The sequence below is a fragment of the Hemicordylus capensis genome, chromosome 14, assembly GCF_027244095.1.
Source record: "Hemicordylus capensis ecotype Gifberg chromosome 14, rHemCap1.1.pri, whole genome shotgun sequence".
Classification (NCBI taxonomy): Eukaryota; Metazoa; Chordata; class Lepidosauria; order Squamata; family Cordylidae; genus Hemicordylus; species Hemicordylus capensis.
Window position 1 is genome coordinate 7,901,447 of NC_069670.1, and position 13,516 is coordinate 7,914,962.

Genomic DNA, 13,516 nt, shown 5'->3' on the forward strand with positions numbered 1-13,516 from the left:
AAGGGGAGAGTGAAAAGCAACAGCTTTGGAACAGGAAACAACGGTGCCGGCACTGAAAGGGTTAAGAGAGCATGCTGGGAAAGGGGGTGGTTTTATGCAGATTTCAGGCCAATGGCCGATGGAGCCGGGGCTAAGGGAGTCGTGAAGCTGGCGAGGTCCCGAGACCCCACGGATTCTGAGATTAAAAGGGCCTGGCAGGGGAGGCTTCCCCTCGATGGGGAGGGATCTGCGTTCTGGGGGTGTCTCTGGAGGGCTGGCGGACGGGGCTTCCCCCTCTATGGGGCTGGGCCCCTCGGGGTGCCGCGTTGCTCTCGGAGCCCTCGAAGGGCCCGGGCTGGGAACGAAAGGTCGGTTTTCGGAGAGCTTGAGTATCGCTTCTCGGCCTTTTGGCTAAGATCAAGTGTAGTATCTGTTCTTATCAGTTTAATATCTGATACGTCCTCTATTTGAGGACTATATATTAAATGGATTTTTGGGACTGGGAGATGGAATAGGAGCTTGCTCCATCCACTCCACGCATCGACCTGGTATTGCAGTACCTCCAGGAACGGTGCACCTCCCCTCTGGGGAGAATCTGCTGGGTTCAAAGACAGAAAAGATCCTCCTCTTCCTCCTTCTCTTCCTCCTTCCTCTGGCTCCTCCTGCTTCCTCTGGGGCTCTCTGGGCTCCCCTTGAGAGCTGCATTTCTCTTGCAATGGCTTCTTCAAGTTCTGCTATCTTCCACCTGTCTGTTTTGCCTGCTGGCTCTGAAGTCTGCGGATTAATCTTCCTCCTTTAAGAGAGGTTTGGATAACTTCATGGAAGACAGGTCTCTCAAGGGCTACTAGTCTGGTGGCTATAGATGCCTCTCAATCCCAGTTGCAGGGGAGTAACAGCAGGAGAGAGGGCGTGCCCTCAACTCCTGCTTGTAGGGCTTCCCTGCGGCATCTGGTGGGCCACTGTGGGAAACAGGATGCTGGACTAGATGGGTTTCCTTGGGCCTCATCCAGCAGGGATGAACTGGAATTTGTAGATGATCTGGGATACGAGTGGAGAAAATTGCTTGTAACCCTATCAGATTAACCAAAAAAAAGTGTTAGCTAAGCTACTGACTGACCTTATCCGGAAAGAAAGGTCAGAAATGAAGGATTTTGATGACAATCTATTATTTCCAAATTTATGTAAATGTGCGGAAATCTGCTTCTGCATTCCTCATGCTAATGCTGATGCAGAATGCATATTTTTGTGGATAGGAGATGTCAAGACAAGAAAACAAAATAGACTTGGTAAGGTAGCCCTCAATGCAGTTCTTGTAACTCATTCCAAGTTTCATTGTTGAGACATTTCTGCAATATGTTCCGTGTGGAAAAAGAACACTTAGACTTCCTTGAACAGGATAATACAAAAGTACAGTAAGCTAAAATTTCTCAGTAAGATCAGATTTAAAAACTGATATAATTGACTTTTTTCTTTAAAAACTTTAAGGCAATTATGTCTGGGAATGTGAATATTTCCATATTCCTAACTTGCATACTGTACGTACTCTACTTCTTAAATAAACACATTTTATTATTTTGAAATCAAGTACGGAATTTCTGGGCCTCTGGCTTTGGGTACAGAACAAGACAACCCTGAGCTGCACCATCTCAAAGTGGAAAAGGAGCAGACAAGGAGAAAGATAATGGCTGTCAATCCAAAACAAGAAGAGGAAAAAGAGAGAAAACAAATTGTTCATTCAAACAGCTTGGAAGAGAAGAGAAAGAAGGAAAGAAAAGTAGGAGGATCTTTTCTGTCTTTGAACCCAGCAGATTCTCCCCAGAGGGGAGGTGCACCGTTCCTGGAGGTACTGCAATACCAGGTCGATGCGTGGAGTGGATGGAGCAAGCTCCTATTCCATCTCCCAGTCCCAAAAATCCATTTAATATATAGTCCTCAAATAGAGGACGTATCAGATATTAAACTGATAAGAACAGATTGACTTTTATTAGAGAATGTTTAACACATGGTTTACAAGAGCAGTAGTGAATAGAGTTTCCCGATAAAACACGGCCGCGTACTAACGAATGTGTGCTTGCAAAGGCAGAGAGAATACATCACTGTACGCAAGTCCCTACGGGTTTGGGTAGAGTCCGGTTAAAGGAGTTCAGTGAGCGTCCAAAAGGCCCAAGGGAGGGACGAATCCCAGCCTGACCTTGCGTGTGGCCGGCAGGGCCGTGCCAGTCTTCTGCCAAGTGCAGCCTCTGGGCGTGGGTCCTTGATGGCGAAGGGTCTTCTCCAGGTCCAGGGGGTCCTCCAGGGGCGTTGTCAGCAGGAGTTCCTGGCGTGGTCAGCCGCTGTGCTGGCATGGTTTGTTTAGCATGCAGATATGCTATGGATCACGTTCCCGAAGCGGGAGGTTACATACATACGTACATACATACATGCAGGTCAAGACAGCCATAAGAAAATAAGTGTCCATCTGAGATAGTCGAGGAAAAAGAGAGAAAACAAATTGTTCATTCAAACAGCTTGGAAGAGAAGAGAAAGAAGGAAAGAAAAGTAGGAGGATCTTTTCTGTCTTTGAACCCAGCAGATTCTCCCCAGAGGGGAGGTGCACCGTTCCTGGAGGTACTGCAATACCAGGTCAATGCGTGGAGTGGATGGAGCAAGCTCCTATTCCATCTCCCAGTCCCAAAAATCCATTTAATATATAGTCCTCAAATAGAGGACGTATCAGATATTAAACTGATAAGAACAGATACTACACTTGATCTTAGCCAAAAGGCCGAGAAGCGATACTCAAGCTCTCCGAAAACCGACCTTTCGTTCCCAGCCCGGGCCCTTCGAGGGCTCCGAGAGCAACGCGGCACCCCGAGGGGCCCAGCCCCATAGAGGGGGAAGCCCCGTCCGCCAGCCCTCCAGAGACACCCCCAGAACGCAGATCCCTCCCCATCGAGGGGAAGCCTCCCCGCCAGGCCCTTTTAATCTCAGAATCCGTGGGGTCTCGGGACCTCGCCAGCTTCACGACTCCCTTAGCCCCGGCTCCATCGGCCATTGGCCTGAAATCTGCATAAAACCGCCCCCTTTCCCAGCATGCTCTCTTAACCCTTTCAGTGCCGGCACCGTTGTTTCCTGTTCCAAAGCTGTTGCTTTTCACTCTCCCGTTAGAATCGCTCCCTGAAAAATGGGGCAAAATCAGCCAAGAGTCCTGTTGGACCTGAAAGACTAACACATTTCCTGCAGCAGAAACTTCCGTGGACTGGAGCCCACGGGCTTCCGGTGCCGGCGGAGGAAGGAAAACACCTGAGAGCGTTAGGGAAAGCTAATAAAACTGAACGGAATCAAATCCGGGGTGTACTTACAGCCCATCTGTCACTTGCATTGTCCTCCTGGTCACCGGCCTCGGCTCACCTCCCTCCGTCCGGCACCCACGACCTCCTCTTCTGAAATAGAGCAGCAGCAGGTGGAGAAAAACACAGCAGTTCCAGTCCTTTGGGAAGACAGGATGCGTCTGTGTGTGGAGGGAAAAAAAGAGCCTTAAGGCCTCCTTATCTGCACAAGGGCCCAGGCCAGATTGCTCAGATAACGTCCTGAGGGAGGTGCTGGCAGTCTGAAAAGAGAAGGAATAAAAGGTGAGATCCAGAACACAAAACATCACTCCCCGCCCCTTGGATTTGATAAGAGTGGAATGGCTGGATAAGAGCTGTCAATAGCCCTGCAAAGACATCTATATGCATGACAAAAGCAGAGTGCTAGTCCTCAGGAATGCCAGGTGGGAAGGAAGAGGCCACACCCAGAGCACTGCAAGAAGAGGAAGGACAGAGGGCCTCCTGTCCTCCTCCGGTGAGCTTCATGAAGCCCCCACCTGAAGGAGGGCTCTCCTCGGCTTCTGCAGGCTCTTCTTCGCCAACTAAATCCGGAGGAGGCTTTTGCTTCTGGCACTTCCCTTTGGATGTCTCCCTGGAGAGCAAGGAGGAGAGCTCTCTTCGCCCTGGACAGGCCAGAGGGTTTTCCTCCATCAGCAGGGAGTTGATTGCTGGGTGGGGGAGTTGAATAGAGCCTCTGGATGGCCAGGAGGTGTGAATGGGCCGTGCCAGACACTCCTCCGCATAAGAATCAGTGGCTTCCAGGCATCTGGCTTGTCCTTCTAGCAAGCAGCAGGCTTAGGCGGGCTGGCTGGCTTTTCATCCCTGCACTGAGTCCTCCAAGAGGCTGCAGGGAATCTTTGGGGAAGGGGTGGGCTCTGGGTCACGGCTCAGCTCAGCGGCAACAGAGACCCTCTTTGCATGCAGAAGGCAGGCTGATCTGACAAACCCGGGCCGGCAGCAGGCAGGAATGTGGCGCCTGCTTTGCACGCAGGAGGTCCCAGATTCAATCCCTGCAGAGCCACTGCCCGTCCGGGTAGACCGGACTGAGCTGGGTGGGCCGAGGGTCTGACTCGGGAGGAGGAGAAGGCAGCTCCCCGTGTTCCTCTGCGTGCACGCAGGAGTGTGGCTCACAGACCTGGCCCGGTGTTGCAACCTGAGAAGGGACTCATCCGGGCTGGAAGAGCCTGTGACGTGCCCGGCAGAGGTGGGCTCTCCGAGCTGGTTCCCATGGAGAGCAGCCGGCCTGGCTCCAGCAGCCTGCAAGGAAACCCAATCCTTCCAGGCCATCCCTGGAGGATGGATGGGGACGGCCAACCCGAGGCCTTCCGGCTGGAGATCAATTAGCCTATTGATTGAAGACAATTAAAGTGGCGCATCTAATGCCGAAACGGAGAAAATAGCTGCAGACGTGCATTTTTTTTGGCCTGCAGGACGTCTCCGAAACCGCGCAGGAGCAGATTGTGAACAAGCTGACAGACGCCCTCCAGAACAAGCTCTCGATGAGCAGCCGTTGCTTCTGCGGGAGTGGGAGGGTCCCAGCTGCTCCCCTGGTGAGTTCCTGGCTGGCTGGCTGGCCCCAACGCCCTCCACGGAACGTGGCTTTGGGCCTGCAAGCTCTGGCCCTGCCCACCATTGGCTGAGCTTCTGTGACGTCACGGAATGTTCACCCACAGAACTGCTGGGAAGGAAGGAATGGCCAGGCTGGCTGGCTGGTGGTTGCTTTGAGACAAGTTAATTGGGGGGGGGGATGTCTCCTGGGCTGGAGGAAGCAGCTCCTTAGCAGCCGTTTATGGCGGGCAGGCAAGGAGAGAATTGTCTCCCCCCCACCCCAGTATCAGGCTTCTCCAGTGGGAAGGCACGATCCAGATGGCTGGGGAAATCTTTCCCAGACGGGCTGATCCGCTCCACTCTTCCGAGGGCAGGAGAGCAGGCCTGGTGGTAGCCAGCATGAAGGGTCCCCTTTGCTAAGCGGGGTCTGCCTTGGTTTGCATTTGGAAGGTTGACTGCACGTGTGAGCGCTGTGAGATGTTCCCCTGAGCGTCTTCCCTCGGCACGGGGAGGATACCGGAGGCCCCAGCTTCACTTCCTGGCGGCGACGGCAGCTCCAGGGTGGGCTGGGAGAGATGCCTGGAACCAGAACTCAGAATTTCTTTCTTTCTTTTTTAATCTTGTGAATAAAATTATCTGCCCCCTTTCTTTATTGGGGTGTCTTATTTGCATCCATGCTAGTTGTCAAGCAGCTGGTGGGGTTTCTCTACAGCGGTCCTCTCTCTAGGGAGGGCCAGTCTGGTACCAGCACACAGCAGGTGTCACTTTGGAATTTTTCTCCTTCAAGGGGGCTTCAGGGCAACATATACTAGTACTATTATAACTTGTGCAGTGGTTAGAGGAGAACTGGGGAGACCAGAGTTGCAATCCCCATGCAGCCCTGAAGCTCACTGGGTGACTCTGGGCCAGCCACTTCTCTCTCAGCCTAACCCACCTCACAGTTGATGTGGGGATAAACACAATCAAGTACACCCCTCTAGGTTCCTTGGAGGAAGAGCAGAATAGACATGTACTTTTCTTTAAAGGAGTCTGGACCTTAGTGAAGACTGCAAGGCATGGTCCATGGAACAAGAATGTGAGACGTGCTTTTTATCTTCCAAATATTTGGTTTCTCCTTTAGGTTTTTTCTGGTCTCTGGCTGTCCCGCTTGGGTCTAGGGCGGCCAATTATCAAGCCAAGGGTGAGTTTTCTAATGTGGTTTTTCACTGGGGAGGACTGATCTGGTGACAGATTAACATAACAGCAGGTGTTGTTTGGATTTCCCCCTTCAAGATCCCTTTAAAAGTGTTTTCAAGGAGTGGCTGCTGAGGCAGCTGTGTCACTGAGCAAGTATGAGCTGTATGGTCAGAGCAAGGAGGCTGGACCAGAGTGGAGACTTGCACAGGCTCGGTGAGATAAGGTAGACAAACCTTGTCTCACTGAGCGTGTGCAAGAGTTAGCCAGATGCCCAGAACAGGGAGGCGGGATCCCAGTGACACAGTTTAAGCAGTCTTCACTCTGGTCCGGCCTCCTTGCTCTGACTATACAGATAACACCTGCACATACTCAATGAGACAGCGTGGCAGTCTTCACTGAGCATGTGCAAGTGTCAATTGTGTGGCCAGAGCAAGGAGGCTGGACCAGAGTGAAGACTGTTCTGGTGCGTCACTGAGCATGTGCAAGTGTCAATTGTGTGGCCAGAGCAAGGAGGCTGGACCAGAGTGAAGACTGTTATGGTGCGTCACTGAGCATGTGCAAGTGTTAACTTGGGGCCAGAGCAAGGTGGCTGGACCAGAGTGAAGACTGCAGAGCCAGGCCCTGACTCCTAGCTCCAACCTGGAACAGGGGAGGGGCTTAGGCTTGGAATAGGGTTCATTTGCATGAGGTGAGACTTGGAGAACTCTAGAGATAGGGAAAGGATAGTTTGGCCTGGCAGTTAACAAGGGGAGAGCTAAGAAACAGCTCAGCCTGTGCCTCTGCCTGGTGCAAGTGGCCTTTTGAGCAAAGCAGCCAGAGCCTAAAACCTCCCTGTTTCTCTTATATTTTGCTCCTGCTCAGGCGGCCCCTGGGCCCAGGGCTCTCTCAACTACGACCCCGTTTGGCCTTCTTTGGCCAAGGAGGCTCATGCAGCCAGTTTGCTCCTCAAGGGCGGAAGGGCCAGGCTGCCCCCTCTAGGAGAGCTTCTCTTGAGTTGTCCCCACACATGCCTCCTTTGGTTCCCTGCTCCAGGCGAGGCGCTTTCAGTGCTTGGGAAGGGAGGGATGTTAAATCCAGTCCAGGCTCCCAAATCACCGAGGTGCACTGGCCACCTAATGGCACAGCAGGGAATGCTTGACTAACAAGCAGAAGGTTGCTGGTTGGAATCCCCACTGGTACTCTATCAGGCAGCGGCAGCAGCAATCTAGGAAGATGCTGAAAGGCATCGTCTCATACTGTGCGGGAGAAGGCAATGGTCAAGCCTTCCTGTATTCTACCAACGACAAGCACCGGGCTCTGTGGTGGCCAGGATTCAACACGATCCCCACACTTTCCTTTTCCCTCTGGCCACAAGCCGCCTTGAGCTCAGTTCTGCCAGGCGGCCTAATTAGTGTCTGGCTCTCCTTGTTCCGGCCTGCCCCGCACCTCGTTACGGCGGACTCCCAGCAGCTGGGCCAGAGATGTGGCGGCGGGGCGAAGAGGAGGCGGCCGGCAGCAGGGAGGCTGCTCTGTCGTCGTCGTCGGAGTCAGTGCTGATTCGTTTGGTCCAAGGAGGGACCCGAAGGCAGTTCGGAGGAGGAGCCGCCCCTGCAGGAGCAGCCGAAGGTAGGTAGCCTGCTTGCCTGGGAGGGAGGGAACCGGAGCGCCTCCAACATGGGGTGGTGGGGGGGGACGGGACGGAGTTTCCCGCCGCATCTGTCTCCTGACTGTGTTATAGGAGGTGGGTGGGTGGGCGGCACCCTTGCGGGGGTCTTGCTTGCTGCGTTTTGCCTGCCTGGTGTAGAGGCGGCGGCGGCGGCCCTGGAGCTCGGTGGGGCCCGGCGCATCTCCCGCGGCTTCTTCCCAGCCCTGTCTCGCACGCTAAAGAGACTGAAGCCGAGGAGGAGGGGGGGGCTGGGCTACTCGCCCGCGAGCCATCTGGGCTACACCTCGCACCCCACCACCACCACGCCGGGGGCTCTGCGGGGAGCAGCAGCAGCCGCCGCCGCCGCCGCCGTGGGAAAGCAGCTCTGAGTCCCGGCCCCAGGGCGGGCAGGTAGGCGGCTCCCCCGCGGCTGGGCCCCGGCCTCTTGGGGGCTGGAGGAGCGGCCCCGGCTGCTGACGCTCGCCCGAGGGGAGGACAGAGGCAGCCGCGACCGCTCCCCGGCGGGCCTCGCTCGGCAAGCTGGAGAAGGGAAGCCCCCCGCCCCGCCGGAGAGAGGCGCCCTCCTCCGACCCCCACCCGGGCGGGGGGCTAGCAGGGTTGCAGCAGAGCTCCAAGGAGGGGGGTGGCTGGCTGGCTTTCCGGGTCTCCCTCCGTCCGGCTGCTGGCGGGGCGGAGGTGGGTCTCTTCGGACCCTGCGAGACGTCGGGCAGCCGGTGATTGGGAGCAGCCAGAGGGGCGGGTGCTGGTGGCCCTGGCGCCGCCGGGAGGAGCGCCTCTCCTGCTTGAAGGAAGGGGAAGGGTGCCGACTCCTGGCGCCCCCAGAGCCCCGCGGTGTGTGTTCTTTGGTAGACTCCAGGAGGAGCGGTTGACCATGGCCGCCTCCCGCTTAGTCCAAGGTGATGCCTTTCAGCATCTTCCTAGCAAGCATGGCTTGTCCCCTTTCTAAGCAGGCTCTGCCCTGGTTTGCATTTGAATGGGAGGCTCCATGTGAGCCCTGGGAAATATCCCCCTTAAGGGGTGGGGCCACTCCGGAAGAGCACCTGCATGTCTGGATGCAGAAGGTGGCCCCAGCCCAGGTTCAGTCCTGGGCAGCATCTCTAGATAAGGCTGGATGAGACGCCTGCCTGCCTGCCTGTCTTGGGAAGCTGCTCAGAGACTGAAGCCGAGGTGGGTTACTCGCCTGGTGGGGGAGCTGGCTTCTGCACTCTCTTCCTCCTGCTGGCCCAGTGGCATCCTGCCCGATGCTGCAAGCCAGTCCAGGACTTCAGGGGGTTGGGGCGGGGGGGGGGTGCTGCTGGCCAGTGGCAGAGGGGCCAGATCCCACCCCAGACAGAGGGCCTCTCTCAGATCACCCACAGCCTGGCATCAGGCCGCGTTTCTGCTAAGAGGAATGGCCAAGTGAGCTGGGGGGGGGATGGCTCCCTCCCCCTCTCCCCTGTGGTGGCCATCCTTTCCTTGCTCTCAGGGAGGGGCTCTGGGCTGCCCCCAGCTGCTTCCCCGCTGGAGTTCAGCTTCAGTTCTGGTGGGTGCTCCTCTGGGGCGAGTGAGCCCTATCCCACCCGGGAGGCTCCTGCCCAGGCTGAATTATTCTCCTGGCGCAGGGGTGTGCAATGCCTCCTCCTCTGGCCGTGCCTCACGCCTCCCTTGTCCTTGGACTCTTGCCTCTTGCAGATGGCCCCAGGGATCGGCAGACCTGCCTAGTTTGTGGAGACTGCGCAACCGGGAGGCACTACGGCATCCTCTCTTGTGAAGCCTGTAAATGTTTTTTCAGAAGGAGCATCGGTGACAGGCGGGTGTACCACTGCCGCCGGGACAGGAACGGCGTCATCACCAGGCAGACGCGCAAACGGTGCTGCTACTGCCGGCTGCAGAAGTGCCTCCGGAGTGGCAGGAACCCAACAGGTAGACTCCCACCATGGGGCAGGCAGGGCAGGGGGCATGGGTGGGGGCCTGCAGCTGACCCTTCCCATGGGCGCTGGGCTCAGTTCAGGTGAGGTGGAGTTGCCAGGAAAGGGCACCGGCTTCAGTCACCAACGGTGTAGTGGTTAGAGTGCTGGACTAGGACCGGGGAGACCCGAGTTCAAAAAATCCCCATTCAGCCATGAGGCTTGCTGGGTGTCTCTGGGCCAGTCACTCCTCTCTCAGCCTAGCCTACTTCACAGGGTGGTTGTGAGGAGGAACTTAAAGTATGTAGTACACTGCTCTGGGCTCCTTGGAGGAAGAGCGGGATAGAAAATAAATAAATAAAATAAACCCAGTCTCCAACTCTCCCGTTTGTACGTTGCCCAAGCAAGCCTCCATTGACGCTGGGCTCCTGTCTGTGTTGACCCAGGAGCAGAGCGCCTCCTAGCGGCCACCGGCTGCTGCTGCAGGCATCTCTCAACAGGAGCACAAGCAGCCATCGAGGCAGCCCGTCCCGTGGGGAACTGCCGGGGCTCACGTTGGGGCCATTTGCACGCTGGCTGCTGACCTCCTTGGCGAAAGAGGACCAGCCAGCAAGAGGCAGAAATCTCCCCCCCCACCCCGCAACCAGCATGTGTGTTGCAGGCCATGCCCTGGTGGTGCCCCTGGAGGCAGCAGGAGGAGGCGGGGATGGTGGTGGGGTGCCCAGTGCCTGCTTGGCCCTGCTCCTTCCAGTAGTCGGGGGCCACTGCTAGGGCCGTGAAGGTGCCGCCTGGCCCCTGGAAGGGAAGCCGGCTCAGCACTGCCAGCAGAGGGTGGTGGGGAAGCGGGGAGCCCCGTGGGCACACAGCCCCTGTTCGGCCGAGGTGTGCCTTTCCTGAGGCGGAGGGGCCTTGTGGCTTCTCCAGCCGTGTGAGTTGGCAGGGAGGAGGCAGCCTCTCCCCCCCCCCCCCCGCTCCACTGGGCAGAGCAGCGCTGCGGCACGGTCTCCTGTGCTGGCCGGTGATGTCGCCATAAAGCCCCTTTGCCAGCTTCTGACTGGGCTCTCTCCTCTTCCTTTCCAGCCATCCGGGAAGGCATGTGACAGAGCACGAAGGGATCATCTAAGGGGTGCCATAATATTATTATTATTATGGCATGTATACCGTTGTTAAATTGTAAACACTCATTTGCCTTTCTGACCACGGCTGGGCTTCATCGGACCAAGGTCTCCTCTACTGATGGCTGCTTCTTGGAAGGGCTGTGCCGTGCGGTGGTTTGCTCCAGTCTCTGCTCCTGACTCCTGCCCTGCTGCCACTGCAGGTTGTGTCCTTCCTGCCAAGACGCCACGGCCTGCTGCTCAAAGCCCTGGGGATGCAGCTGCTGGCCATGTGGCCCTCCCCCCCACCCAGGAGGCTACTCTCCGTCTTCCTGCCGATCCGAGCGAGGGGCAGCCAAAGGCCTTGCACCACCCGGCTCGAGGCCTCGCCCATCCTCACGGGAAGGCCAGCAGGCAGCCTGGGCCCGGCTCTTCGGGACCCTGCGTGGCTCTCTCCGCAGCGGTGCTGGTCAGGGCAGGCCGGGCGGACGTGCTCAGGGCGGAGATCGCGAAGGATGTGCAGCGAGTAGTGCGGGAAGCAGCGGGTGAGTTCCACACCTCCGGGTCTAAGTGGTCTTTCCCCGTGACTCTGGGGGTGCCGTCAGGCTGAGCGCGCGCACTCATTTCCAAACTGGGGGAAGAACAGTGGCCATGTTTGGGGTTTCCCTCTCCCCGGTTGATATTGTGCCAAGTTTACCAAGCAAGGTGTGTAGGGGGTCTAGTCGGTCCAGATCTCTCCCACCTGTCACTTCAAACCTGTGGAAGTGGCCCCGCCTAGACTCGTTTGTGCCATATTTCAGGTGCCTAGATCAGGGGCGTAGCAAGGTTTGTTTGTTTGTTTGTTCAAGGTTGAAGTGGGCTGAGACAAGATTTTAAAATGCCCCCCCCCCCCCGTTACTGAAGCTCAGCTCATGAAGTAAAGAAATCTTAAATGAGGCTGAATAGTGGTGACGAAAAGCATAGTAAAATTTTTATTTATACACACACACCCATGTGCCACAATAGAACATCATCCTGTGTTATTTTTTAAAAGTTTTTGTAAATGGGCCCAAATTGATAGATGGCTCCTGGCTAGATATCTGATAAAGCTATCTTTTGTTGAACATCGTAGAGCAATGACTGCGGCCAGACTCAATGCCCTTCCTTCAGCCGTCCTGGAAGGGCGATTCCAGAAAACCCCCCGTCTCCAGAAATTGTGCCCATGTCAAGTGGGAGAGGTAGAATCTACTGAACACGTTTTGCTGAACTGTCGTTTTTATAAGGATTTAAGAGAAGAACTAATTTCTCCCCTTTTAAGAGGTCATCGATTGACCTCAGGTCAGGAGAGAGGGGAGTTTTTACTCGCAGACTTGGACAATTTCATCTCTGCAAGAGTTGCCAAGTTTCTTTGCATTGCAAGTAAACTTTGCAGAAGAAATGTCGAGAGGGTAGATGTGGGCATAATACATTAGGAGGGTGAACAGATTTTATTTATTTGAAACTTTCCTATGTATGATACTGTAGCTTTGATTGTATTGTGTTCTTATTGTAATTTCTATTGATGCTACTGATGTGACAGTTTTGCTGTAATGAGAGGCCGTTGGCTATAACAATAAAGTTGAAAAGTTGTAAATTGTAGACGATGCAAGTCATTTCATAGAACTAGAGAAAGACCTGCTGTTCTGGTAGCTCCAGGTCTTAACACTCACATCAGTTTCGGAGGATGAAGACAAGTGAAGGAAGCCCGGGGGGGGGGTGAGTAGCTGGGGGAGTCAGTCATGTGACTTGCCTCTGGGGGGGCCCCCAAGGCAGTGGGCCCCCAGACAACTGTCTCCCCTTGCCCTATTTTAGTTACGCCCCTGGCCTAGATACATCTCAAATGCCATCCTGCGCCTAAAGCAGGTCTAAGCAGCCTCACAGGGTGGTGCCACACATTTAATTATTGGCTCAAATTGCATTGCTGCCATCAGGGCCTGGGCACCCCTTGGCACTGGAAGATGAGTTCCACTCTAACTGGTGCAAGAGCCTCTGTGATAAATTGGGTAGATGTGGCTTCTCTCCACAATACTTATCTTCATTGGCATATTTATTTATTTGATTTATATATGGTGCTGCCAATGAAATTATTAAACAACCAATAGTGGATATGGAGAAGCAAGTTGATCTAAGTTCTGTGGCCCCTAGTAGTAGCCCGGACGGCTTCCCAAGCTTCCTTCAGCCAGCTGCGTACCTCACTCATCTGGCCACTCTAAATCAGAGGAGAGCTTTTTTGCTGGTGCGGTTCAATGCCCTGCCTCCTCCTGCTGTTTTAGATGGCAGATTGAAGAAAATACCACTCAGGAACCCGCTATGCCAATGCGGTTCGGGGAATACTGAAACTATTTCACGTGTTCTTCTATATTGTTCATATTATAGGGAAGAAGAATACTGTATCTTCTTTTTATTGTTATTTGCTGATTGCTGGTCATTGACTGTAATACATTCACTCATTCATATAAAGCAAGGTGCACTTTTTGTCAATGTAAACGTCTGAAACAGTTTGTAGCATAACAATTCTTTTTTAAAAGCATATTTTGGCCTTTGTATCTTCTCGGCAACAAGGCTGGAGAGGAAAAGGCAGCGGTTAATAGAGGGTGCTTTGGTGGGGAGGGGTTGGTCCGGGAGAGTGAATGGAGACGCGTCTTCAACTCTGCTCTCTGCAGGTCTCCTGTAGCCCACCAGCTACCACAATTTTTTCAGAGGAATTTGGCAAAGGGCTGATTTTTTAAAGAATTAATGAAGTTTTGTGTCTTTCAGATTTTCCTCATAGAGTATAATGGAGGTTTCAGCAGTCCCATAACTCCACTTGGGGGGCACTGGGGT

At 54.8% G+C, this 13,516-nt stretch overlaps 1 protein-coding gene, 1 long non-coding RNA gene and 3 other non-coding genes across 7 annotated transcripts; 2 read left to right on the forward strand and 3 right to left on the reverse strand.

Moving 5' to 3' along the window:
• The first annotated feature begins 370 nt into the window (after positions 1 to 370).
• LOC128337728 (U2 spliceosomal RNA) lies at positions 371 to 561 on the forward strand. The gene has a single exon (XR_008312412.1). It is a non-coding gene; the product is annotated as a U2 spliceosomal RNA (small nuclear RNA).
• A 1,226-nt stretch (positions 562 to 1,787) lies between these two features.
• On the reverse strand, positions 1,788 to 5,357 carry LOC128337463 (uncharacterized). Its single transcript, XR_008312283.1, has 3 exons — positions 3,824 to 5,357; positions 3,321 to 3,568; positions 1,788 to 2,437 (listed from the first exon to the last, which is right to left on the reverse strand). It is a non-coding gene; the product is annotated as an uncharacterized LOC128337463 (long non-coding RNA).
• On the reverse strand, positions 1,801 to 1,999 carry LOC128337734 (U2 spliceosomal RNA). The gene has a single exon (XR_008312417.1). It is a non-coding gene; the product is annotated as a U2 spliceosomal RNA (small nuclear RNA).
• Positions 2,565 to 2,755, reverse strand: LOC128337731 (U2 spliceosomal RNA). The gene has a single exon (XR_008312415.1). It is a non-coding gene; the product is annotated as a U2 spliceosomal RNA (small nuclear RNA).
• A 1,969-nt stretch (positions 5,358 to 7,326) lies between the features above and the next one.
• LOC128337459 (nuclear receptor subfamily 6 group A member 1-like) lies at positions 7,327 to 12,287 on the forward strand. 3 transcript variants are annotated; one of them, XM_053278489.1, is made up of 3 exons: positions 7,327 to 7,655; positions 9,367 to 9,597; positions 10,662 to 12,287. In XM_053278489.1, exons 1-3 carry the CDS (start codon positions 7,511 to 7,513, stop codon positions 10,679 to 10,681), a joined length of 396 nt encoding a protein of 131 aa, XP_053134464.1. In that variant the 5' UTR covers positions 7,327 to 7,510; the 3' UTR covers positions 10,682 to 12,287. The 3 variants fall into 3 exon arrangements, with proteins under 3 accessions (XP_053134464.1, XP_053134465.1, XP_053134466.1); XM_053278490.1 differs by lacking the exon at positions 7,327 to 7,655 and adding an exon at positions 7,664 to 7,770; XM_053278491.1 differs by lacking the exon at positions 7,327 to 7,655 and adding an exon at positions 8,116 to 8,591.
• Positions 12,288 to 13,516: the final 1,229 nt, after the last annotated feature.

Coding starts and splice junctions, on each gene's coding strand:
- LOC128337459 (XM_053278489.1), top strand. CDS start 7,511: ATGTGGCGGCGGGGCGAAGAGGAGGCGGCCGGCAGCAGGGAGGCTGCT. Junction 7,656..9,366: donor CCCTGCAGGAGCAGCCGAAG/GTAGGTAGCCTG, acceptor TGCCTCTTGCAG/ATGGCCCCAGGGATCGGCAG. Junction 9,598..10,661: donor GAGTGGCAGGAACCCAACAG/GTAGACTCCCAC, acceptor CTTCCTTTCCAG/CCATCCGGGAAGGCATGTGA.